We start from the raw sequence: 27,249 nt of genomic DNA on the forward strand, positions 1-27,249 counted from the left end.
ATGGGAAATGAGAATGGCAAGGGAAAAGCCGAAGAAGTTGGAGGAGGAGAAGGGGATAGTGATAAGGTTTGTGATTGGGCAAAATGCTACACTAGGTGGCATTTTGGATCATGTAATTGAAGAAGAAGATGCAAAGCATAATGATTTCCTTAGACTCAAACATGTTGAAGGCTACCATTAGCCCTCAAAAAAGACCATGATCTACTTCTCTACAACACTCACTAAATGGGATGTTGATTTCTATGTTAAAGTTGATGATGACGTGCATGCCAATCTAGATACATTATCATCATTCATGGTTTCATCTAAATAGTATATTTTATGTTATAATTTGTTTAGATAGTTCATGTGTTTATTTTTTGGGTAGAACTTATTTTTTGTTTTCATTAGAGGGAGTAATTCTACATAAAAAGCTAGTGTCATTTTATATGTTGTTTAAAGTTGATATCTATCTTAAAAGTCTAAATCTTTTACATTTGTGTAATATTTTAATCCAAAGATAACTAAGAATTCATTGATTCTTCAAGAACTAGGTAAAAGGTATTTTAAAAGGTGATAAATTTTCCTTGTCCTTTGGAAAGTTTGGAAGATTGCCAAGGAAAATTTAATTTTGACCTACAAGGAATTCTAGGCCTAAGTTAGGGATATTGATCCTTTGAAGGTGTTGGGGCCTTGAAAGTGAATGAATCCTAGTGGTTTACTCATAGAAATGATGAATCGAGTCTAAGTTTTAAGTCTTGAAACATTTTTACTTGTTTTCCCTTAATTGGCCTAGTTAAGGGCAAGTGTCCCTAAAGCCATATTTTGATCCAAGTTTTCCAAGAACCCTAGGAAAAGGGAAGGATCTTAGGAGGGTGGAGTCCACTTAGATAAGTAAAGGTCATCATTTGGCAAAGGTTGGTAACCAAGATATCATCTTGAATTTGGTTTGGGTACCCTTAGAGGTCTAAGAACCAAGTGGTAGAAGTAGGCTATGTACTTTGCATCAATAAGGGTCATTAGACCTAGGTGTGATAGCTAGGGTGTAGGAGGTCACAATGTATTTGGAAGAGTCACTAATTAGTCTAAAATTCAAGGCATATATTACCATAGGGAAACGAGAAAGATAAGGGATAAGTCTCTAGCTTAGGGAAGAGTCCCTAGCATGGAATTGCTAAGGGATAACCCATTTAACAAGTTGGAAGTGTTAGAAAGTATTTTGCATGTAGTAGAAGTTTGAATTATATTGGTGAGGATAGAAAAGAGTAAAAAAAATATGAAGCAAGTGAATTGAACAATGCACATATTGTTTCATCTTAAATAACAAAGTATATTGAGATTTGACTTTTTTTGAAAGGGTTCAAAGGTAGATTGAAGGTCATCATCAATATTATTTTTGTTTAACATAACCTTTCAATATGTTGCTCTTGATTTTTGCTTGGTAAGAATTAAGTATAAATCTACACAAAAATCCATTTGCACTGTGGCTCATCTCTCTTAGTGGTGCAGGAGCACTCTCACATGGAATAATGAAATAAGGGTGTTTGCACCTCTTAGGTTCAGCGTCAACCCTTTTGTGCGGCCCATTAGCAATTTGGGTATATTATGAACTCATTGCTCAATGAGCTCACAAGGGCACAATTTATGTAATTTGAATGCATATACTTATAATCTAGGGTCTATTAGTTGTGTTGGGTCAATCTAGACTCATTTTAATGGTTAAAATGCCTTTTAGGCACTAAAATGTAAAAAAAGCATTAAAAGTACAAAAGTTGCTATGCAACTTTGCAACTTTTTGCATAACTAAGTAAAAATGCTTCTAATCTTTCCTCCAACAGTCACAACCTTTCAAATATCATTGGATCAGTTGGGGAATACCTTCATATATCTATTTTAGGTGGGTGGAAGATACACTGTACATTTTTGGCATTGAAATCAATAAAAAGAACCTTATTTTCTGCATTCTAGGCTATTTTTCTGCATGGTACTATCATGTATAGATGCCTCGAGATCTATGCTTGGTATGGTTGGATTGATTTTTGAATAATATTTATAATCTAATTGGTTGGAGGTCTTCAAACTTTTTAGAACTCAAGTTATTCCTATTTTAGTGCCGACAACCCAAAATTCAAGGGTTTCAAGGGTTTTGATTGAAATCAAGATATAATGTGAGACTCCACCATATGAAAATTATGGCCTTTTGTGCAATCCTTGTATTTTTAATGCAATTTAAGATGATTTATTTTTTAAGTGATAAGATGTAGGGATAACGAAGTAACATGATGCCCTAGATACATATACCTTGTATGCATCAATACACAATCCTTTTGTCCCAACATTTTAAGACCTCAATATTCCATATTATGGTCTATAACTTGTTAATAAACATATTTGGATCATTCCTCAACATCTCCAATTGGTCTCATGTTTTTATCACATGTTTACATGGTACCTCCTTTGTAAATGTGGCCTAATTCGCCCTTGTGTCTAAATGTTGTCCCCACGGGTTTTGACAATTTGCTTGCTAATGTGATCTCTCAAGTTTGGACTCTGATAGTACATTACAAATAGGAATTAATCTTGGTGTTATTATTTTCTTTTCATGTTGAGCATACAAGTTGTATTCCTAAGTCTCATTCCTTGGGCTATTAGGAATCCAAGAGGTTAATGAAGGAACTATGTCCTTTTCTCAGTTTGGGGTCTTCAATTCCAGTCGATATGCCTATTCTAATGTAAGAACATCATTTCTTGAGTCTAAGTTCTTGGTTCCATGTCTGGTGTAGGTTTCTTGTATTAAGTAATATTTGTTGTCAAGGTGCAAGTGTGGGGTCTTGAGCCTTGTTTGGGCTGTCAAAACTTGTTAGGTTGTTCTTGTAGGTTGTACTCTCCCAATCTACCTTGTTAGTACCCTAACACTTGCATCACTTAGGCCCTTTTTTATTTCTTTAATTCCCTTGCATTATCTTTATAGTTACTAGTGTATAGGTTGATATTTGAATCTCAACATGTGAATAGTTTGTCTTAGTTCTCATATGTAGTCAAGGTCCTTGACATCAATTAAAAGTCATAGGTTACATGCATTATCAAAATTCAATTGGGTCTCACAAACTTGATTGCAAGTTTTCTCATGCCTAAGTGGTTGGCAAACCTTAAGACCCAACCAATAAGTCATCCTTCTATGTTGATAGGCATGTATTATAATCAAGTCTCCAGGAATTGATTGCAAGCTCTTTAAGCATCTTCACATGTCATTGGGTTAAGTCTTGCATCCCTAAAATCTAGTATTCAATACCTGATTTCATATCACCCTCTTAAAACAATCATAGTTAAGTATTTGAGACTTGACTACATATGAACATGTATTGAACTTACAACTTGTAAGGTAGCTCTAGGACCCAATTACATATTGTATCTCTTCTACACTTCCAACCAATTCTTTAGGATATGATTACATATCTTCTTTATAGAAACTTGTAGGAAAATTAATTTAGAGCAAGATGGTCCCTTACAACTTCTATGAGAAAATACTCTAAACAAAGAGTTTTGACAAAGGTTTTCGAATGCAACCTTAAGGCTTAAGTTTCCCAAATCAGGTAAATGAACTATCCAAAGACTTCTTATTAATATAATGGTTTTGAATACCATAATAAACCCTGGAAATAACTAGCTCTCAAAATACCAAGAGCCTATCTCTAAGGTAAACCAATCATCCCAACCTACTAGGCCTACAAGCCCCCAATTAGCCCTCAAATGTTGTCCTCTTGCATTTTCTCCATATTTTTCCATAACATAAAGTTAATACATTGAATATTAGGATACCCATTTTTCTTCTCTATAACATATCAAAATATGAGGTATGGTTATTTTGGACCAAGTCTTTGTTGTTACACTATGGGCCACTTTTTAATCATAAAAACCTCTCCATTTACAAAGGAACTATATGGAATAATTATCCCCCAGCCATAAAACTTGGTAAAGTATCTTAATATGAACCTAAAGTGAGGATTATTCAATTGGATTGAACCCATACACTTTTTATATGTGCTTTTTATGAAACCCTCAACAAACAAGGCCAAAAATTAGGGCCTCTTCAAATCTAACCAAGAAATCACTTTCAGGACCTGTTATTTGATCCTACACCATGTTTATGATGACTAATTTTACTATTTTACATAAAACGATGGCTTCCTTTAGGCAGATCTCTCGCTACTATACCTATGGCATCAAATTTAATGCATTTTTATGCACCCAAGCACTCAAAACTTGTCTAGTTGAATGATCATCTGCATCCTCTAACTATTCCCTGCATTAGTATGCATAATTACTTATGATATATTTTAATATTCCATCCCCAAGTCATAGTTAGAATAGAAAGGGGATGGTTACATCATTTTGCTTGAAGGAAACTAGTGCAGGGCACCAAGGCAAATGGATAGTGGTCCTATTTTTGGATTTGGAACATTAATAAGAATGTTGTAACAAGACCAAACTGTAAGGTCAATTGGGCTCTACGTGCCATTATAAGCCAGAGTGTGAAATTGTACAAATGGGTCAAAAATAAGCAATTTTGGTTGTTTTTAAATGCAAATAGGATTTTTGTGATCCTTAGAAGGTTTTAATAGTCATTAGGGTCATTTGGTCAAGCCCTAGGTGTATAGGAAGTTAGTTGTCAAAAATTGCAAAAATTGTCAAAATTGTCAAGCAAAATTGCAAAAATGCTGACAACTTTGAAATATGTTTGCAAAAATGGTTGTATGTTGGCATAACGATTTGAAATATAGTTATGACCATTGAAGACATAGAGGACATGTTTAAATATGTTTTACATGGAAAGGACAACATGATGGTACAGACTAGTGAACATTTGCATGAATAAAACTCTAATTTTCTACCATTTTCACTATTTTTCTATGTTGTATAGAACTGTATAGATTGGGAGAAGGGATCAATTGACATGGTCAGATAGCTTGATGAACTAGGTTTGATTTTATTTTGGTTTGAAGGATTTATCTTTCCATTTGTTCAAGTTATTGCATTTTTTGTTCAAGTTGCTTGTTTGGGGCTGAATTTGAGTGTTTTGGGAAATTTGCATGGTTGGAGTTTAATGCCAGTTAGAGGAATGCAAGTTAGGGGAGTTTACTTTAATATGGTAGAGTTTTAGGCTTGGAGGAGAAGGTTTCATATTTTTACCAACCAGCCCTAGGCTGAACATCCCTATGTGTTTAGCCTAGATTTGTAGGAGAAGTGGTGATTAGACTTCCAAACCAACTAATCTAACCTAGGAAAATGCTGAAATGGAGATGTGGTATGCGGAGGAAGATTTTCATGTAGTTGTGTTGGTTCTATGAATCCATATCCTAACCTTTGCTTTGGAAAGCCAACCTAATTAGACCTATTAGGTCTGTGAACCAAGTGGGAGTTAGGACATGCTAGGGTAGGTTCAGCCCAAGATATTTTAGAGTCTTCAAGAACCTGGTAAAGGGTATTTAAAAAGAGAATTTTTTTGATACCTAATTTGGAAAGTTTGGAAGTCAGCCATCGAAAACTAAAAATTGACCTACTAGGATTTCTAGGCTTGATTTTGGAAATTTGGTCTTTTGGGGGTGTTAGAACCCTAAAAGTTCATGAATCTTTGTGGTATGAACCTAGTGATGTTGGTCCTAGCCTAAGTTTGGAGTTTGAAAACCAAATTTCACATTTTTCCTTATTTGGCCTAGTTGAGGGCTAGTGTCCCTAAAACCTACAATTGACCCAAGTTTTCTAAGAGCCCCATAGAAGGGGAAAGACCTTAGAAAAGTGGAGTCCACTTGGAGAGATAGTGGTCAGCATTGGGTAAAGGAAAGTAAGCCTGATTGGCATCTTGCCGTGGGTTGGGTGTTACTAGGCACTTAGGAAGCTTTTGGTGAAAGAAGGTTGTAAGATCTACATTAGAAACAATGTGAAAATGACTATCTACAAAACTTCATCTAAATAAATGAAAACATCAAATTGGACCTAAGTGTGGTAGTATGGGTATTGGATGCCATTTATTGCAAACTTGTAAACACAAAGAGTTTTTTTTGTTGCATTTCACCAATCTCACTATGTCCATGGTCATTGTTCTCTTTTCATTCATGTTTTGGGGTATGTTACTGGTGCATAGCACCAAGGAACTTGGTTTAAATATTTTAGTTTTCATTTTTTTTTTACCTACTTAGGATAGAATAAAAAACCCTTTAATGAGAAGTCCATGGTTGTCAAAGAAAGACACCATTTTGTATGCTTAAGGCACTTTATTTAATTTATAAGAAAAAGTTGCTGATTAGGAAAATTCAAGATTTTTAATATTTTTGGTCAATAAATCCTAGGAATAATTTTTTTATATCTAATTTTAGGTATGTTGGAACTTTTTCCAAGTCCTAGATGTGGAATCAAGTGAAAAATGTGAAAATTACACTTTTTGTGCAAAGTTGCATTGTTGAAAATTGTAAAAGTTGCTCAAATTTGCAACTTAGTGGGAAAAGGGTTATAACTATTAAAATATTGGATCTAACCATTTAAATATATATAAGAGATATATATACCTCATTTTTGAGGTCTGGAGGACATTAACGTAGAGATTGGAAGAAGTTGTAAAGAAAGCAATTTAGTTTTTGAGTCATTTTTACTATTGTTTTCATGCTGCACAAAATGTATGGAATTTTATACTAGATGTGATAAATTTTTGAGATAGATCTTTGAATAATCTTTCTTTTTCTTCTACTCTTGTCATTCTACATGTTATCTAACTCAAGTTATTGTATTTTTAGTGAAACTAGGTTTATAAGACAACATTTTGGTGCACACAGCAAAAATGGGCATCTAACTACAATTTCCTTGGTTTAAATTTCATGTGCATTTGGGAAATGAAAGTTAGTAGGGTCTTTTTTAAGATTCTAGGGTTTCAAGACTAGAGGATGTCTTTTTTTATTTTTCCAATCAAGCCCTAGGTCAAGTACCATGAAGGATTTGACCTCTTGTAGCGTGTTGATTTGTCAATGGTAAGAGTTTGGGAATTGGTGAAGTGCCGAGAATTTGGAAATAAGTTATTTAGTGTTTTAAAAACTTATTGAGCATTGAGTTCATTTCCATGACCTCGTTTCCTACTAGTTGCTTTGTAAACCAGTCATCTGCTTGATTGGGACATGCTTGGGAACTAACAATCTCCATTTAAGCTGAAGTCTCCATTTAAAGTTGGAAATGAGATTTTTGTTGTTCTATTAAGATCATTAATATATTTTGATGAAAAATTTGAGGGATAATTCCCAACTTGAGTATCCTAGCATCCCAAGTCCTATAAATGCAAAGTTGCAATGTTGCTCAAAAAGTTGCTTGAACAACTTTTGTAATTTTTGCAAAAAAGTTGCAAATGCAAGTTTGGGAAGTTGTAACTATCCATGCTTGTGTATATGAGCATGGGAATTTTTTTTTTAAAGGTTAGATTGTTTCCAGTTAGATTTTCATTTTAAAGCAACTTTTACAACTTTTGCAATTTTGCACAAAAAGTTCAACTAATGCAAAGTTCAATAGATTTCACTTCTAGGACTTGGAAAAGGTTCCAAACTATTAAAAAAAAATTGAAAACACCTAATCCTAGGCTATCTTGACCAAAAACTCAAAAAGACTCAATTTGGCCTAACTAGCAACTTTTGCTCATATCTTGCACAAAGTGGCCTACGCATACATATCTTACTCATATCTCTAGTACCGTTCGTCATGGGATTAATCTATTTATTTCATTAGCTTTGGGTGGCTGGGTAAACCATTGTCCCAAGCTAATTCTATCCTTGTGAGAGCTCAAACATTCTTTGGCACACTGAATCAAAACGTCCCTAAGGGTTACTAAATGCCATAGGGCAACGATCTTTGATGGGGCATATCTTGGAGTTCATGTGAGGTATGGATGTGATTCTAGGTGCTATAGGACCATGTTGCAGAGACCTACAATAACCTCTCACTTTTTAGAGATCTTACTCCTTTTTTATTTTGCAACACCATCTCAGGTGATGCCAAAACTTGTAGTGTTGGCCAGTACAAAGTTACCAACTGCCAAATCTCCCTCACCATTCATCATGGGATCAAACTATATGTTCTATTAGCTCTGGATGGTTGGGTAAACCCTAGCCCCAATCTCATCCTATCCTATTGAGCCCTTGAATTTTCTCAGGCATTCCAAACCAAAACATCCCTAAGAGTCACTAAATGTCATAGGGCAGTGATCTTTGACGAGGCATATGTCGGAGTTTGTGTGAGGTATGGATGTGATTCTAGGTCTTATAGGACCATGTTGTGAAGACCTACAATAAATTCTCTCATTTTTTGGAGATCTTACTCCATTTTGATTTTGTGATGCCATCTCAGGTGATGTTGAACCTCATAGTGTTGGCCAGTACAAAATTGGCAACTGCCAAATCTCCCTCATTGTTTGTCGTGGGATCAAACTATCTATTCTATTAGCTCTAGGTGGCCAGGTAAATGCTACTCCCAAGCTCATCCTATCCTATTGACCACTCGAATGTTCTTGGGCACATCAAACTGAAATGTCCCTAAGGGTCACTAAATGCCATAGGGCAGTGATCTTTGACGGGGCATATCTCAGAGCTCATGTGAGATATGGATGCAATTCGAGGTGCTAGAGGAATATGTTGTGGAGAGCTACAATAAATTCTCTCACTTTTTTGGAGGTATTAATCCATTTTGATTTTGCTAAGACATCTTGGGTGATGCTGAAACTCGTAGTGTTGGCCAGTACAAAGTTGCCATCTGGAAAATCTCCCTCACCGTTCATCATGGGATCAAACTATTTGTTCTATTAGCTTCGAGTGGATAGGTAAACCCTAGCCCCAAGCTCATCCCATCCTATTGAGTGCTTGAACATTCTTGAGCATGCCAAACCGAAATGTCCCTAAGGGTCACTAAATTCCATAGGGCAGCAATCTTTGATAGGGCATATCTCAGAGCTCATGCAAGGTATGGATGCAATTCTAGGTCCTATAGGACTATATTATGGAGACCTACAATAAAATCTCTCACTTTTTGGATATCGTACTCCATTTTATTTTTGTGATGCCATCTCAAGTGATGCTGAAACTCATAGTGTTGGCCAATACAAAGTTGCCAACTACCAAATCTTCCTCACTGTTTATCGTAGGATTGAACTATCTATTCTATTAGCTCTAGATGGTTGGGTAAATCCTAGCTTCAAGCTCATCTAGTCCCATTGAGCATTTGAATGTTCTCAGGCACACTCAACCAAAACATCCCTAAGGGTCACTAAATGCCATAGGGCAATGATGTTTGATGGGGTATATCTCAAAGTTCATGTGAGGTATAGATGTGATTCCAGTCCTATAGGACAATGTTGCAGAGACCTACAATAATCTCTCTCACTTTTTGGAGATCTTAATTTTTTATGATTTTTTGATGCCATCTCGGGTGATGTTGAAACTCGTAGTGTTGGCTAGTACAAAGTTGCCAACTACCAAATCTCCCTCGTTGTTTTTTATGGGATCAAACTATCTATTCTATTAGCTTTGAGTGGCTGGGTAAACCCTAGCCCCAAGCTTGTCTCATCTTGTTGAGTGCTTGAACATTCTCGAGCACGCTAAACCAAGACATCCCTAAGGGTCACTAAATGCCATAGGGTAGTGATATTTGACAGGGCATATATTAGAGCTCGTGTGAGATATGGATGCAATTCTAGGTGCTATAGGACCATGTTGCAGAGACCTAGAATAATCTCTCCCACTTTTTGGAGATCTTACTCCATTTTGATTTTGTGACACCATCTCAGGTGATGCTGAAACTTGTAGTGTTGGCTAGTACAAAGTGGCCAACTGCCAAATCTCCCTCACCATTTGTAGTCAGATCAAATTTTCTATTTTGTTAGCTCTGGGTGGCTAGGTAAAACCTAGCCCCAAGCTTTTCCTATCCCATTGAGCACTTGAATTTTCTCAGGAATGCTGAACCAAAACATCCCTAAGGGTCACTAAATGCCATAGGGAAGTGATCTTTGTCAAAGTATATCTCAGAGCTCATGCAAGGTATGGATGTGATTTTAGGTGCTATCGGACCATGTTGCAAAAAATTATAATAACCTCTCTCACTTTTTAGTGATCATACTCTATTTTGATTTTGTGATGCCATCTCAGGTGATGTTGAAACTTGTATTGTTGGCTAGTATAAAGTTGCCAACTACCAAATCTCTCTCACCTTTTTTCGTAGGATCAAACTATCTATTCTATTAGCTTTAGGTGGCTAGGTAAACACTAGACCCAAGCTTGTCCCATCTCATTGAGTGCTCAAATTTTCTCGGGGGAGGCTGAACTGAATCATCCCTATGAGTCACTAAATTCCATAGGGTAGCGATCTTTGATGGTGGCAATTGGATATGTCATCTCATCCAATGATGGAGACTCTTGATAGAAGTTAAAGGGGTGATCATACACATCATTTTGAACATGTTATTTTTTTATGGTAATAAGGTAATCCTTGTTTGTAAGGTCAAGGAACTTGAGGTTACCTATAAACCCAAATTGCCTTAGTCCTAACAATTTTCCTTTTTTTATTATTTTTGTTAATAAGTTGACTGAATAAGTGTTTTGAGAGTCATTACACCTTATATAGTTGCATGTTATCACTAAATGGAGTTAGTGGAAGATGTTAATGATCTTCTTGGTTGTCTTAATAGTCATTTCATGGGTTTGAAACATAACCACTTCCCTTTGTGAAGAGTTGTCTGAAAATCAACAAATTACATGTTGTTGCAAAGAAAATATAGTCATATGATGTTAGAAGATTATTTTAACTCATAGGATGTTGAAGAATATCTTGGAAGGTGGTGCAGGTGAACCCTTTCGAGGCTCCCACATTATCATTTTTGGTGTGATGAACTTCTTTGAAGAAGTATGTGAATATAATAAGAACATTTAGCTCATGCTTGTGTGTCCAAGCTAGGATATGTCTTAAAGTTTCCTCTTTGGTATCTAGTGAGAATGGTACCTTGACTCTGGGTTGGTACCCTTCTTAGCTTTTTGTTGGGGGAAGGTTGACTTAGGTGTTTTTATTGCATTTTAGGTGGACTTGTTTAGAAGACCAAAGTGCATGAATAATGCAATGTTATGTAAATCTGCCACCTTATGGAAGGGATGTTATTATGAGTTTGGGGATTCTTAGGTGAAGGAAGATAGTAAAATTTTCACTCCCAAGGATGTCTTGGAAAGGCATAGCATAGTCTTGAAATGTCAGTCAAAACAAGACTACTCGAGCAATAAAAATTGCCCCAAAATTGCTTGCAATTTTTACAAGTTGTTGAGCAACTTTTTCCAATTGTTGCTAAAAGACCTACATTGTCAAGAAGCTTTGAAAAATCCCTAAAACCTATCTCTAACCAAAGGAGAAACCTATTTATGCTTGGAGGAACCCTAATCAAGGGTTGACAACTCATTTCTTGTAGGAATCCATACTGTTGGAATGTATTTAGTAGATTGTGACTGTTTTAGCATAGATTTTACTAGATTTGAATCTTGTTTGGAGGAAAATCACATGGCTATTATCACTTTGTTACATGTTGTAGTTGTATTATTATTTTTTTTCCATTTTCCATGCATTATTTATAGTTTCTGACCAAGTTTTGAAAGGTTTTGTAAATTTCTTCAAAGATTCTTGTCTACTACCAGTTTTGGAGTTGTATATCATGAAAGGGTTGTTAGTCTTATCTCCACTACTGTAATTCTATGGTCTTATAGATTTCAAGGATATAGACTCTAATGTATTAAATTATGCAAGCAAGGGCCCTGAAAGTGAATGAAAAAAATTCTTTGACTAGGCCCTAGGTGAGCTAGGCAATGCTTGACTAGGGACTATCAGCAAAGAAAGATCTCTTGAGAGAAAAGCTTGAAGAATAAGGATTTCCCTTCTAAGGGATTGAACAGGGGTTTGAGGAGGTTCTAACTTATGGAGGAGGATTCTTGATGAAGTGTGGAAGGTGTCTTAAAAGTGGAGATAGCAGACAACCAAGAAAACCCTACCAAACCCTCAATTTTGCTATTTTTGTTGTACGACCTGTAGGCACCTTGAGACCCTAAAAATCCTTGAGCATGGGTCCTATGAATAATTATTTATTAATGCTAGAGCTGTTGAAACTCTAATATGACATAGGCAAAGGGTGAATAACTAGGGCCAAGGGCTCCCCCAGCTATCCAAACCACCCTGCAAGAGTTAACACAATGGAAGCAAACACAAATGGACTGCAACCAAAGGAGGAGAAGATGAAAATACTTCTATTGATTCATCAAAATATCTTCATACATGCCCAGCTATGAGGCCTTCTTGGTTATGGCCAATTTAATACATTCAGTTACAAAGATCCAATAACAAATTCACACTTTCAGTTTTGCTCCCTCAAAACTTTTCTTCCAAAAAAACTTACTTAGCTCTAAGCCTAAACTCTCTATTTATACTTGCCAAAATGGCTTACAGAACATTCTAGAACATTACATAAGAGGAAGGTTGAACCAACAATGTTCTGGACTCATTCCAAGAAAAGATCTTAACATAAATGTCACGAATGAAATAAATCCTGCGAGTCGGCTTGCAAAATCACATCTAAATACTAATACTTAGCATATACTGGGTAACTCAACACATGAAGAATCACTCGGCATCCACTGGGTAACTCAGCACATGAAGAATCACTCAGCATCTATTGGGTAACTCGACACATGAAGGAATGCTACAAGAACTCAACACATGAAGGACTGCTAGGCACATGAAGGAATTGCTAGGCACATGAAAGATTGCTAGGCACATGAAGGAACTACTAGGTGAACAAAATGAGTAGGATAACAAGGCAACCTAGGATGCTCCTGCATCAGACAACCGGGGTTGAAAGAAATGATTCTTCTGAATCATTGAGATGTCCCAACCTGAGCTGAATCCAATTCAAATTGAAATATCCATGAAGCATCTTCAATAAGTCTGTTCTTCTACTTCACAAAATATTCATAGTAATCTTTTCCTCTTGTACTCTTGCCAACTCTTTGATCCAATATCTGTTCAACTTCCTCACTCTGTTTCTTAGGATAATCATCTTGTATAACAACTTCATCCTCTGACTCATGATACTTATACAAATTAGCAATTTTAAATATAGGAGATATATCCATGTCATCGGGTAACTCCACTTCATAAGCATTACCACTGTCACAATTCTTCAATATCTTACAAGGTCCAAATTTATTTATCTTCAACTTGCTATATGTTCCAACTAGGAATATCCTTTCTTTAGATGAACCATCGCCTCATCACCAACTTGAAAATCATAGTGTCTTCTAGACTGATCAGCATTCTTCTTATACTTCTGATTGCTTTGTTCCAACCTCAACTTCACTTCTTTATGCAAGGACTCCATAAAATCAGCAAATTCTTCTCCTATAGTGCTTTTCTTTTCTTCACCAGCAACATCTCTCAAATCTAATATACCTCAAGGATGCATTCTAGTAATAATTTCAAAAGGTGTCTTCCCTATACTCCTATTCACAAATTATTATATGCAAATAAAGGTTGGGCCAATACCATCTCCCAATTACTGGGTTTATTCCCAGCTAAACATCTCAGCAAATTACCCAAGCTTCTATTCACAACATCTGTCTGTCCATCTATTTGTGGATGGAATGTAGAACTAAACTTCAATTCAATACCCATCTTCTTCCACAAAGTCTTCCAAAAAAAACCAACAAACTTACTGTCTCTATCCGAAATAATGCTTCTTGGTAATCCATGCAATCTCCAAATCTCTTTAAAGAAAATTTGAGCAACATGCTCTACATATGATGTCTTCTTACATGGTATGAAATGAGCCATCTTAGAAAATTTGTCCACTGCAAAAAATATAGAATCATACCCCTTCATCATTTTAGGCAATCCAAGAACAAAATCCATACTAATATCAGTACAAGGTTTCTCAGGAATAGTAATAGGTGTATACAAACCAATATTTTAACTCACTCCCTTTGCAACATGACAATCTCCACAACTCTTTACAAATTTCTAAACATCCTTATACACTTGTGGCCAATAATATTTCTCTTTCAGTAAACTCAATGTCTTATCAATTCCAAAATGTCCAACTAATCCACCACTATGCTTTTCCTTAATCAAATTCAACCTCATAGGACTTCTAGGAATACACAACTGAATACCTTTGAACAAGATACCTTCTTGAAGGAAATACTCATCATACTTACTTATGTTATCTATTAGATTTGGTGCTCTGCACTCTTTCCATGCCTCAAAAAAATCAGGGTCAGCATCATATAACTCTTTCATCTCATCAAAACTAAGAACTTCAACCTTCATTTAAGTCAAAAAAGAACGTCTTCTACTTAATGCATCAGTAACTTTGTTAGTAACTCCACTCTTATGCTTGATTAAAAATGTAAAACTCTACAAATGCTCAACCCACTTCATATGTCTTTGATTCAATTTATGTTGACTTTCCAAGTATTTTAAAGCTTTATGATTAGTATACAACACAAACTCCTTAGGCATCAAATAATGTCTCCACTTCTTCAATTCTTGAACAATAGCATAAAACTCTTGATCATACACAGAATAATTCTTTTTAGCATCATTCAACTTTTCACTAAAGAAACCAACAGGCTTACCTTCTTGACTTAATACAGCTCCTATTGCATTACCACTTGCATCACATTCAACTTGAAATACTTTGTTGAAATTAGGTAAAGCCAATACAGGTAATTCAACAACCTTTTGTTTCAAAGTCTCAAAACTCTTATCAGCTCCATGTGTCCACTTGAATTCCTTTTTATCTCCCCTCATTGTTTTAGTCATAGCATTATAAATAGCACTGAAATTCTTTATAAACTTTCTGTAAAAACTAGCCAAACCATGAAATTATCTTACCTTACTTACATTCTCAGGTGTAGGCCATTCCAAAATTGCTTTAACCTTCTCAGGATCCATCTTCAAACCATCAGCTGAAATCACAAATCCCAAATACATAATCTCTTCTTGCATAAAAGAACGCTTTTTTAGATTAATCAACAACTTTTCCTTTTTCAACCTCTGCAATACTTGCCTAATATGCTCAAGATGTTCTTCCTTCATCTTGTTGAATATCATAATATCTTCCAAATAAATAATCACAAACTTACCCAAGAATCTTTTCAGAACTTCATTCACCAACCTCATGAAAGTACTAGGCGCATTAGTCAAACCAAAAGGTATAACCAACCATTTATACAAACCATCTTTTGTCTTGAAATAAGTCTTCCATTTGTCACCTTCTCTGATTCTGATCTGATGATAGCCACTCTTCAAATCAATCTTGGTAAAATACTTTTCTCCACTCAAATAATCTATTATGTCATCCATTCTTGGCATAGGAAACCTATATTTCACTATTATCTTGTTAATGGCTCTGGAAACAGTACACATTCTCCATTCTCCATTCTTTTTAGGTGCTAATACAATAGGTACAACACATGGACTCAAGCTTTCTTTGATCAAACCTTTCTGCAACAATTCGTGCACTTGTCTATTAAGTCCTTCATTCTCTGCAGGTGTCAATCTATATGGTGCTTTGTTTGACAAACTAGCTCTAGGGATCAAATCCATACAATGACTTATACTTCTTACTAGAGGTAAACCATTAGGAATATCTTCAATAATAATGTCTTTATACTCATTCAATAACTCTAGAATTTCTTTTGGTACTTGGTCAATACTACCATCTGTCACTCGGTCACCACTGACTGGTACTCGGTTAACATTGTTTTTTGGCACTCAGTCTTCATTGACAAAACTTGGTTTTCTTGGAATTATAGCAAAACAAGCTTGATTCTTTTTCACTTCTTTTTCAAATTGTTTCCCATTAACTATGCAAATTTTATAGTAGTACAATTAACCTTATCTGGAACTTCAATCAAAGGCAACAATGTTTATTTCTTCCCATTTACCCAAAGAGTATATTTATTCAATCTTCCATCATGTACAACATATCTATCATATTGCCAAGGTCTACCCAACAAAATATGACAACAACCCATGGGCATAATATCACAAAAAACTTCATCAAAGTAATGTCCAATTTTGAACTTCACAAGGCATTGCTCACTTACCAATATCTGATGCTCATCTTTGTTCCATGAAACATGATAAGGTTTGGGATGTTTCAGCCTCTACAATTGCAACTTTGTAACTAGCTCTTCTAATGCTAGATTTGTAGAACTTCCACCATCAATGATCACTTTACAACATTTTTCAGCCATCTTACATCTTGTCTTGAAAAGACTTCTCCTTAAAATAGGTTCCCCATCACTTCCCTTATTGCATAAGGTTCGTCTAACCATTAAATTTTCTCCAGCCTCAGGTCCACTTGGTGAACCCTCATCATCCTCTTGAATCATAGCATTTTTATTACCTTGTCTACTTTCAGAGGATCTACATTCAAAAGATCTATGTCCCTCTTTACCACATCTAAAACAATTACCATGAGATCCACCTCTAGAATAAGAATTACCTCTTCCTCGGTAAGAATTAGTGCCTCCTCAGTAAGAATTACCACTTTTCCATTCAGTCTTTCCTTTGTCATCATTCTTCCATTCAGATTTTCCTTTATCCTGCATAGAACTGTCAGATCTGCCACTTTCTCCATAAGATCTACCTCTGCCTCTCTGGAATCTACCACCTCTACCTCTTTGTCTTTGTTCATGCTTCTTTGTTAAGATCTCCTCAGCATTCAAGGCATACTAGTATGCTTCTTCTACACTTTCCAACTTCACAAAACTTATTTCATCTTGTATTCCAGATCTCAATCCATTAATGTACCTTGCAATTTTCTCAACATCATCATCCACATGTCTAGATCTAATGTCCAGTCTATAGAATTCCTCGGTATACTCTTTCACAGTCATGTCTTTTTGCTTCAAATTTTGCATCTTTCTTAACAAGTTAACATGGTAATCAACATGAAGGAATTTTTCTTTACCTTGTTCACCATCTTTGGCGATGTTCTGATCTTCTACTTTCCTCTTCTTTTTCTATCACTTTGCAAGTGCTCCCACCATAGAGATGAATGACCTTTCAGCCTAGTGACTGCTATTTTCACCTTTCTATTATCAGGAGTGTTTTCATACTCAAAGAAATTCTCCATATCAGAGATCCAATCCACCATAGCATTGGTATTCAATTTTCCATCATAAGGAACAACTTCTACAATAGGCTTTGAATTCGCTCTAGACAATACTCTCAACAATCTTTCCTCATCTTGATCTCCTTCAGATTCTGGATTATGGTTTGGTGCTACTGCTTCATCATCACTTACATCATCAAGATGTGCTCCTCTCCTTTGGGATGTCTCCATAGCATCTAATCTAGTTGCAATTTTTCTCAACTAATCTAATATAGCATTATCAATATTATTTCCTCTACCATGAACCATCTTTACAAATTAGGTTCCTGCAAGATCGTAATCCTCTACAAGTTATAGTTCAAATCCGTAGATCTTCCACCCTAGAACCAAATCCAAATTAGGGTTCTACATGATCCAATCTCCACAAGGACGAACCTCAAGCTCTGATACCAACTGACATAGGCAAGGGGTGAATAACTAGGGCCAAGGGCTCCCCCAGCTATCCAAACCACCCTGCAAGAGTTAACACAATGGAAGAAAACACAAATGGACAACAACCAAAGGAGGAGAAGATGAAAATAATTATATTGATTGATCAAAATATCTTCATACATGCCTAGCTCTGAGGCCTTCTTGGTTATGGCCAATTTAATACATTCAGTTACAAAGATCCAATAGCAAATTTGCACTTTCAATTCTACTCCCTCAAAAAATTTCTTTCGGCAAAAATTACTTAGCTCTATGCCTAAACTCTCTATTTATACTTGCCAAAATGGCTTATAGAACATTTTAGAACATTACATAAGAGGAAGGCCGAACCAACAATGGTCTGGACTTATCCCAAGAAAAGATCTTAACATAAATGTCACGAATGAAATAAATCATGCGAGTCAGCTCACAAAATCACATCTAAATACTAACACTCAACATATACTGGGTAACTCAGCACATGAAGAATCACTCGGCATCCACTAGGTAACTCGGAACATGAAGAATCACTTGGCATCCACTGGGTAACTCAGCACATGAAGAATCACTCGACATCCACTGGGTAACTCAGTGCATGAAGGAATGCTACAAGAACTCGGCACATGAAGGAATTGCTAGGCACATGAAGGACTGCTAGGCACATGAAGGAATGCTACAAGAACTTAGCACATGAAAGAATTGCTAGGCACATGAAGGACTGCTAGGCACATGAAGGAATTGCTAGGCACATGAAAGATTGCTAGGCACATGGAGGAACTACTAGGTGAACAAAATGAGCAGGATAACAAGGCAACCCAAGATTCTCCTACATCATAATACAAAGGAGTTATTGGCCCTAGAAATCTGGGTGAAGGCCTAATTAGGGGCTCTCCTTGTAGCCCTTTTGGAAGAAATCTTGAGATCAAACACAAATCCATTGTTGTTATCCATTCAATAATAGTACAAGTGTTCCAATAACATCTTAGGACATCATGGAAACCTTGGTTGGACTGGGGAGTTCTATGATACCCTAGTAGATCTATAAAACCTTTGGAGGGATAGTGTTCCTAGAAGAGTAAAGGAGTGATGCTGCAAGTTTGGATCAGTTAACTTAGTGATGAAGTTGGGCAAGGTCAGGGGATTTCCTAAGTAGCAAGAGATCCTATAGACCACATAGGTGTAGAGAGAATACCAAGATCCACATATAATATACAAGGTTGCATGGGGACAGAGGTACTTGGGGTACTTAAGGTATAGGTACAACTATTTTTTATAATAGGGGAGGGGGTTACTTGGGTATGCCAAAATTTATTTTTAATTATACTTTTATATTTATAGAAAACTTGAATTTATGAGTCATGACAATAATTTTTCAAATCAAGAACAGTAATAAAGTTTACAAGTGTAATGTATTGTTTTCAGTTTCAAATTTGTTAAATGTTTGTAATAATAATTTATGATTCATGTTTAGATGCCTAACATAGAAGGTAGACTTTAAAAATGAACAAGAAGATCATAAATCATATGATAATGACATATTGCAAATGATAAATTTTTGGCTTTAACACTGATAAACTTTATTGTCGATCAATATTGTATCAAAGTTTCAAACTGATTAGATATTGAATTAAGATTGAAAACAAATAAAAAAGAAGAAAAACTTTAAACATGAATAAGATCATAAAACATATGATGATGACATATTGGAAATGATAAACTTGTACTTGAAAAGTGATAAAGTTTATTGCTAATCAATATTCTATCAAAGTTTTGAACTAATAAGGTATTGAATTAAGCTTGATAACCAATGAGCTGATGCACAAACAAAAAACTGAAAAAAATAATTCAAAAATCTCAATCAAGGTTCTTAGCGATGATGCTCTCCACCGAGTACTCAATACTTGGGATATGTGTACCTGATACTTGGGTATGTGGGTACAAGTACCAGGGGTGTGGGTAAAAGTACCCATGCAACCTCATAATATATTATGATAACCAATAATGTCATACATGAACAACATATAATATATTATGATAACCAATAATGTAATACATGAACAAACATATAATATATTATGATAACCAATAATGTCATACGTGAATGAACATATAATATATTATGATAACCAATAATGTCATACTTGAACAAACATATAATATAAAATGATAACTAATAATGTCATACATTAACAAACACATAATATATTATGATAACCAATTATGTCATACATGAACAGACATATCATATATTCACCAATAATGTCATAAGTCTAATAATGTCATGCATCAAATATATGTCATACACCAAATATAAAATGTCATATAGACATCAAATGTATATCGAATATGTCCACTAACATAAAATCCAATATATATGTCGATTGATGCCTATACATGTGTGTCTATCGACTATTTCTTCTCCTTCCCATGAGGGGAAGGAAACAAATCTCTCGAGGTCTTTGATCTTTGTGTGGAGGGAGATGATGGGATCTTCCTCAAATGCTCGCTCATCCTCTTGTTTAGGCTCTTCTCTAACTCAAGCTGATGCAAACAAAGTAGATATGAATCAATAATTATTATAAATTGAAATCAAATATATGTACACACAAAATTAATTATTTTCTTACCACCATCAAATAGTCACTATGCAAGTCCACCTCAAAGCTCGCTGATGATTGAGTGTAACAAGACCCTACAAAAATTCAATCAATATAATCATTTATAAATAAAATTAGAAATTTTGATACTAACTATTATAAACAACAACTAGAACCAAGAAAATTCTTTCATACCTCAGTCAATGGCTCTAAACTAGCCATAGTTGTAGCCACTCCATGATTGATGGACTGCCGAAGATGAGGAGGAGTCCCAGATGTCAAGAGCTTTATGTCATACAATACAATTACATGTAACATGAAACATAAAAAATATATAATGAAATTAATTAAATTAACATGAAACAAATGTACCTCTACAAAGCTCATATCACACCTAGGCTCAAAGTCCCTAGTGAATATCGATGGTCCAGTAAGAGAAGTGATGCACATGCATAATTTTTTTTGTCAATCCTTCATATAGTTAATTAATAAATATATGTATTAATTTAAATTATTAAATTGATACATACCTTTGGACTTGTCGACGGGATGAAAAATGGGGTTGGGGGATCTCTACTAGGGCCACCAACACTCTCTGACCCTAAATTTTGAACAATGTCAATACATGCTAATTAATTAGTCATTCAGTATACATATGAAATGTAATCAAATTAGTTTATTATAATTGTAATTTACCTATTCATCAATGCCAAATTTCTCATTCAGGAACTGATCAATGACTAGCCCATCATCCATAGTATCTCCAGCATGACTGCCAAATGTGCATAAGGATCTACATGATGTGCACATGTGATTACGATGCATAGAAGGCTCTTCCTCAACTAATGGACTTGTGCAATGAATGAGGGTTTGTGTCAAAGCATTAATAGTCCCTAGAGTGGTAGCCTCTTCATGTTCCTTCACAACTGAAGGAATAATCACATGCTCACCTTGTGGCTTGACAATAAATGCCCTAACTACATTAGGGTCATGACATGCCCTGGCCTCTCAAATGATGACATCCCACCTCTACCCTAAGATTCTAATATATCAAAATAATTTGGGATCTCCCCAAGGACAAATTCATAATACAATTTCCTTAAGAAATACATTGGGACCTCATGATTATTGCAGGGAGGGGCATCAAAGATCATTCACCATCTATCCCAAAAATTATTTCTAATACCATCATGTATGCACCAATGGATGATGAACCATTTATTTGTCTCTCTAACAATATTTTGTTCACCAGGCTTTCTAAACAATGCACAAATGCTACCTTTTGGTGTATATATATATATATATATATATATATATATATATATATATATATATATATATATATATATATATATATATATATAGTACATCTTGATATGATAATTTGTTTGCATAATATTTTTTTGTTCCTCCCTCTTAACACACCAAATATCTAACTAACCACTAACAGAAGATACATGGGTCATAATGGACTCAAGGGAGGATGCCAATTGTCCTCTTATTGGATTGGTTAGTCCACAAGCTTTCAACCTACCAATGAGTGCTTGTAATTCATTTTTCCCTCTTTCTATTTCATTTATTATGTTGTCTTATGTGCCAGGAGGAGGTCTTCCAATCAGTGCAGGTTGCAAAATTTCTTGTTCTTGTTGTGGAGGATTTTGATTCTCATCTTGTGGAGGGTTTTCCTTTGGATCTTGTTGAAGGTTTTGGTTTTGATCTTGTTGGGTACTTTTCGGTTCATTATTCACATTTCCTACTATGAAACCAATTGCAATCTAAATAAATAAACATATTTAAAAAAAAATTGAAAAAAAACTACAAAACAATGCAAAAACATATAAAACAATGCAAAAAGAAGGGTAGAAAACATATGGCATGATCTTGATCTTTAACTTTGGTGACGAGGAGGCATTTTGAGGAGGCGGGTGGTGAAAATCTTCAATTCCTTCAACTCATGTATGTGCTATGGCTATGAAATCCTTGCAAAATGGAGTGAAAATGAAATGGGGAATGGGTTTGTAGCCCATTTTAAATTTTGTTTTGTTTTAGAAAGCACATACATGCTATAGTGCGTATGCATTTTGTAAAACTAGAAAAAAATAGGTGTCATGTTTTTGGCACCACAACTTGGTCCACTTACCCTATTAGAAAGCCAACTCTTTTTCCATTCTCTAATGTCAACTCTTTTGACATTCACTAGGTGCTTTTGAGTAATGGCCTCCTGAATGTCATGTTGGAAGATATTCACCAAGTACTCTATGTAATGGCCTTCTGAACATCAATTTGCATACCATTCACCATGTACTCAAAGCATTTATAAGGTATGTTCACTCACATTTGCATAATGTGTACCATATAAACATCCACCATGCAAAGTATAATCTATCATGATCTGCATAGAAATTGTAAGATATCCATCATAATAGATTAACTTAAATTGAAGATCATCACCTTTCAAAAACTTCTACAAATACAAGTGATAGTCATTTGGAAGTAGTCACTTCCTCGTGATATACATAGGTAGGCCCATATAGTTCTGAGAAATAGAATTACAATGCTCTTGACTTCTATAATTTTATTGATTATTGGACAATCCATCTTCAATACAATCTACTCCCTTTTAATCAATACATCCAAGATCACTAAAGGTTAATGAAACCATCTCCTCTGTCTATTGTCTCTCTCTTTCAATGTTGTATCTATTGAAATGGAAAACTCCTTTTGAATACCAATCTCCGTCTAAATTTGAAATCAATCTTCCTTTTCCTACAATAACATTCTTGGAGGAAAACATCAAGGCACATAATTCTTATAATAATAATAATACCTTTAATAATTATTCTCAATAATAATAAGAACATTAAAACTTGATACTAAATTCATAATTAATTTTAATCCTATATATATATATATATATATAGATATATATATATATATATGATTTAAGTTAACTACATCTAATATACTCATACTTTAACCACTAAGGATATATCTTATATCATATGCAAATCAAGTGCCCTAATATGTATGAGGTAAGCCTATCCTTTCGGGTTATCCGACATTGGCATCTTGGAGGAAATTGACATTTGTCATATTGTTCCTCTTTCTTGATATTTGGTGATTCACACCATGCTTCAGTGTTTATTATATGGTCTTGAACTATCCATGTACTAATCTCCTTATTTATCCATGTAAGAAAAAACTAATCTTTTGTGGATTTAGTTTCTTGTGATCAAGGTGAGGCACAATTCATCTTCATTTTTCTCATATCCATCGGTGATGTGTGTTGTAGAGATAACCAACTTACCCAATCCTTAGCTTCTCGTAATAGTTCTATGATCTTTATTTCATCTGCCAAGGTTTAGGAGAGGTTTGATAATTTTAAGGTGATCAATTACTATGAAGGGTGCCACTATGAGCATGTTGAGTGGCGTAGTAGCGAAGAAATTTAGAAGCAACATTACATGGCCACTTGGATCATGTCTAGTCTTACATAAGATAGTGAACAATTAAGGGTTCCTTAGTACGTCATAACTTCCAAACTCACCTTTAAGTAATTTCTATGCATGATGTATTACGATGAGCAATGGATCTGAAGACTCTTACGTACACCATCCCAGCCTGATGTCACCCCACTTACTATTCTCTAGTACCCACAAACAAAGCATGGCCCAAATGGGTGACTCGAACTTGAAAGTGGCATCTTTTCTAAAAAAATTGGAGTACTTTCATTGTTTCTAATATCTCAATCAAGAAATCGTTCATCTAGTTCTGTATTCATGGAGGTTTCGTCTTTTCATCAACATGGAGGCTCCAACCACCATTCAAAGAGGATCCCTCTAAAGCTAAGAGTTATTTTGGTGAGCCATAAAAGTATATGCTTTAGACGTACAAGTTGTATCTGCAATAGAAGTATAGGTCATATTTGTGCCCTTTCTCTAGCCTTTATTCAATTTACATCTGCAACTGGGCTCTGATACCATGTTGATTTCTTAGGATCAATTGCAAATGTAATTGCATTAACATTTTGGTATATTCTTTTCAAATGCATCAATATCCTCTAATATATATATATATATATATAGTGAATGACAAATCGAGAGACATGTCTCCTCATGAAACATGTCTATCCATTATAGTTAATAAAATAATAAATTAAATATAATATATATATACATATACATATATATACATACATACATATGTATGTATGTATGTATATGTATATATATACATATACATACATACATATATACATATATATGTATGTATATATATATGTATGTATATATATGTATATATGTATGTATATATGTATATATATATTTATATGTATATATATATATATATATGTATATGTATATATATATATATATATATATATATATGTATATGTATATGTATATATATATAGATATGTATATATATATATATATACATATCTATATATATATATATATATATATATATATATATATATATACTATAGTCTCAATTTTTTATATATATAGTAAAAATCTCTTCCAATTCCAAATACCTCCACATCATTTGACATTTTAGATTATCATCATTATTCCTAAAAATTCCTATTTGCAATATGAGTGGATTAAGCATATGTAAATTCTTAAAATTTCAAATTTTTTGTTTGGGTGTACTAAATGGGAATAGTAAATAGGAATATGTATTGTAATTTTAGCCCAAAAATGAGCATTTGCAATTCTGTGAATTTATTTTAGAATATATAAATTTTTATATCCATAATTTCCCATCAAATTTTGACTGAACCAAACAAGAAAATGAATAAGTATTCTTATTTTTATTCTAGAATAACAATTCCAGAATGTGTATTCCTATTCCATATTCTTATTCCCCCAATCAAATAGACCCTAATTTTTAAAAATTTGCTCCTTGTAAAACACAGTATTCTCACGTTAGAAGAAACAATTCTCAATCTAGGTAAAATTTAGTAAAACAAGATAAAGCATTATATATTTGTACATGTTTCTTAACATGCTCGAATCATTGTTATTATTTTTATTAACATAATGATAGATATTGGTATTGGAAATACTTAGGAGGGGTTGTGACTAATCACCCTATCATTTAGATCAATATAAACATAACATTTAGATCCATATGAACATAAGCCTGGAGTTTCATGTCAGCATAGAATACCCATCCACCATTGAAGATAGCTTGAAATTGATTGAGATAGCAAAACCGTAAGAAATGGAGCACTCATCATACAAACTCATGGTCAGCAACAAGAATGAGAAGCCCAAATGGAAAACAATAGTCTTAGATTTGGAGAACACCCTTGTTTATTCAAGCTCCACATTCATCCCCCAATATGACTACACAATCTCCGTGAGAGGCCATTAGGAGCACTCAGCGCCAAGGGCAATCACATACTACGTACAGAAGAGACCCACAATAGACCTTCTGATGGCAGAACTGGTAAGAAAAAACTATGAGATAATAATATTCACCTCAGCCACCAAAGAATACGTAGATGCCATTCTCGACAAGCTACAAATCAACATTATTCACAAAGCCAACATAGACATCTGCCTCTACAGAGACTCCTTCCTCCTCTCTAACAAAGATGGCTACGTTAAAGACATCACAGTCCTCAAAAGAGACCTCAAAAATGTCATAATTGTGGACGATAATCTGGCAAGCTATAAAATTCATCCGAAAAATGCCTTCCCCATGAAACCATTTTTTGAGCACTTGAACGATCGAGAGTTGTGTTGCGTTAGAGATCTCTCCATCATTGCGGTGTTGTCCTGCGATGTGAGAGAGACTATCAAAATATATCTGGCCATAGGTGTGTTGGAATAACATTAAAAATTCTTTTTACCTGCACAATGTTTTGCATTTAGTTTTCTACTTGTCATTTTTTTCCTTCATCCTTAATAATTAGGGTTTCATTGATCTCTAGAATTAATAGACTAACTTAAATTTATATCTTGTAATATCTTGAATTAATTTATATGTATTCAAATGTGTATTTCTTGTAGGTGATTGTAACAATTTGAAGTATGAGTTTTTATGTGCACGTCAACGTAAATTGCATGCAATAGCACCGCAAAAGAATATTATTGTTCTAGAGTTGATGAACACTTTGGTGAAGAGGAGCAAGGAGTTTATGAAGCATGATTTCACTATTCTGGTCGGTATCTCTGCAGAGCTTTGCATGACTTATGTAAATAAGAGGCCTGGTTTGGACAATCTTTTGGCTGAGCTGGAGCAAAACTATGAGACTGTTCTCTATACTCGTTATACTCGGGAACTGGTAGATCCTATTCTTCATAAGCTGGACATTGGTTTTCATCTCAACCGCAGACTTTACAGAGACTCTTGCCAAGATTATTGGCTGTGTAAGGATATTGGTGTTCTGAATAAGGGTTTGAACATGGAATATGTAAGTGTGAAGAATGTTGTGATTGTGGACTGTGATGCTTCTGCATTTAAACATCATCCTTGTAATGGGTTTCTGGTAACTCTATTGGAGGAGGATGATAGTTTGGATACTGAGTTATGTAAGCTGAAGGGGTTCTGTAAGGGGGCTTATCTCTATGATAATGTCAAAGAAGCCATTGCTAATTTTAAAAGGAATGACAGGAGGCATATGTCCTATTTTCGTTAGGGTAGAGTTTGGCTATTGTTATTCATTAGGTTTTTATTGGAGCTACCTCCCCGTTGTTAGTAGGAGGTTTTGCAAGGAGTTCATCTACATTACAATTATTAAAATTAAGGCAAACCCTGCAGAAAAATCTTAAAATCTTAACCTATAGAAGAATGTTGAAATCTAATCTAGAAAGAAAAGATCTTCACTACATTGATTAAAAATCTTTTGCACATTAATTTTTTTCATGAATATAAATTAGCATAGGTATCTAATATATGTTTGTTATATATAAAGTTTGAATAATATTATTTTAGAGTCATTTTATTTGTTTCATAATTAATTAATAATGATTTAAAATTATATTTTTATTATATCTATGTAAGCATAATTTTTATTTG

General features: G+C 34.6%; 1 protein-coding gene across 1 annotated transcript; it reads left to right on the forward strand.

Moving 5' to 3' along the window:
- LOC149527934 (uncharacterized) lies at window positions 1-26,869 on the forward strand. Its single transcript, XM_089811164.1, has 2 exons — window positions 1-112; window positions 26,241-26,869. The coding sequence occupies exons 1-2, from the start codon at window positions 1-3 to the stop codon at window positions 26,867-26,869; spliced, it is 741 nt and encodes a 246-aa protein (XP_089667290.1).
- The last annotated feature ends 380 nt before the right edge of the window (window positions 26,870-27,249 follow it).

Source organism: Cupressus sempervirens, chromosome 11 (assembly GCF_028749045.1).
Source record: "Cupressus sempervirens isolate cs-2001-9-10 chromosome 11, ASM2874904v1, whole genome shotgun sequence".
Taxonomy (NCBI): domain Eukaryota; kingdom Viridiplantae; phylum Streptophyta; class Pinopsida; order Cupressales; family Cupressaceae; genus Cupressus; species Cupressus sempervirens.

Coding starts and splice junctions, on each gene's coding strand:
- LOC149527934 (XM_089811164.1), top strand. CDS start 1: ATGGGAAATGAGAATGGCAAGGGAAAAGCCGAAGAAGTTGGAGGAGGA. Junction 113..26,240: donor TAGGTGGCATTTTGGATCAT/GTAATTGAAGAA, acceptor TATTTCTTGTAG/GTGATTGTAACAATTTGAAG.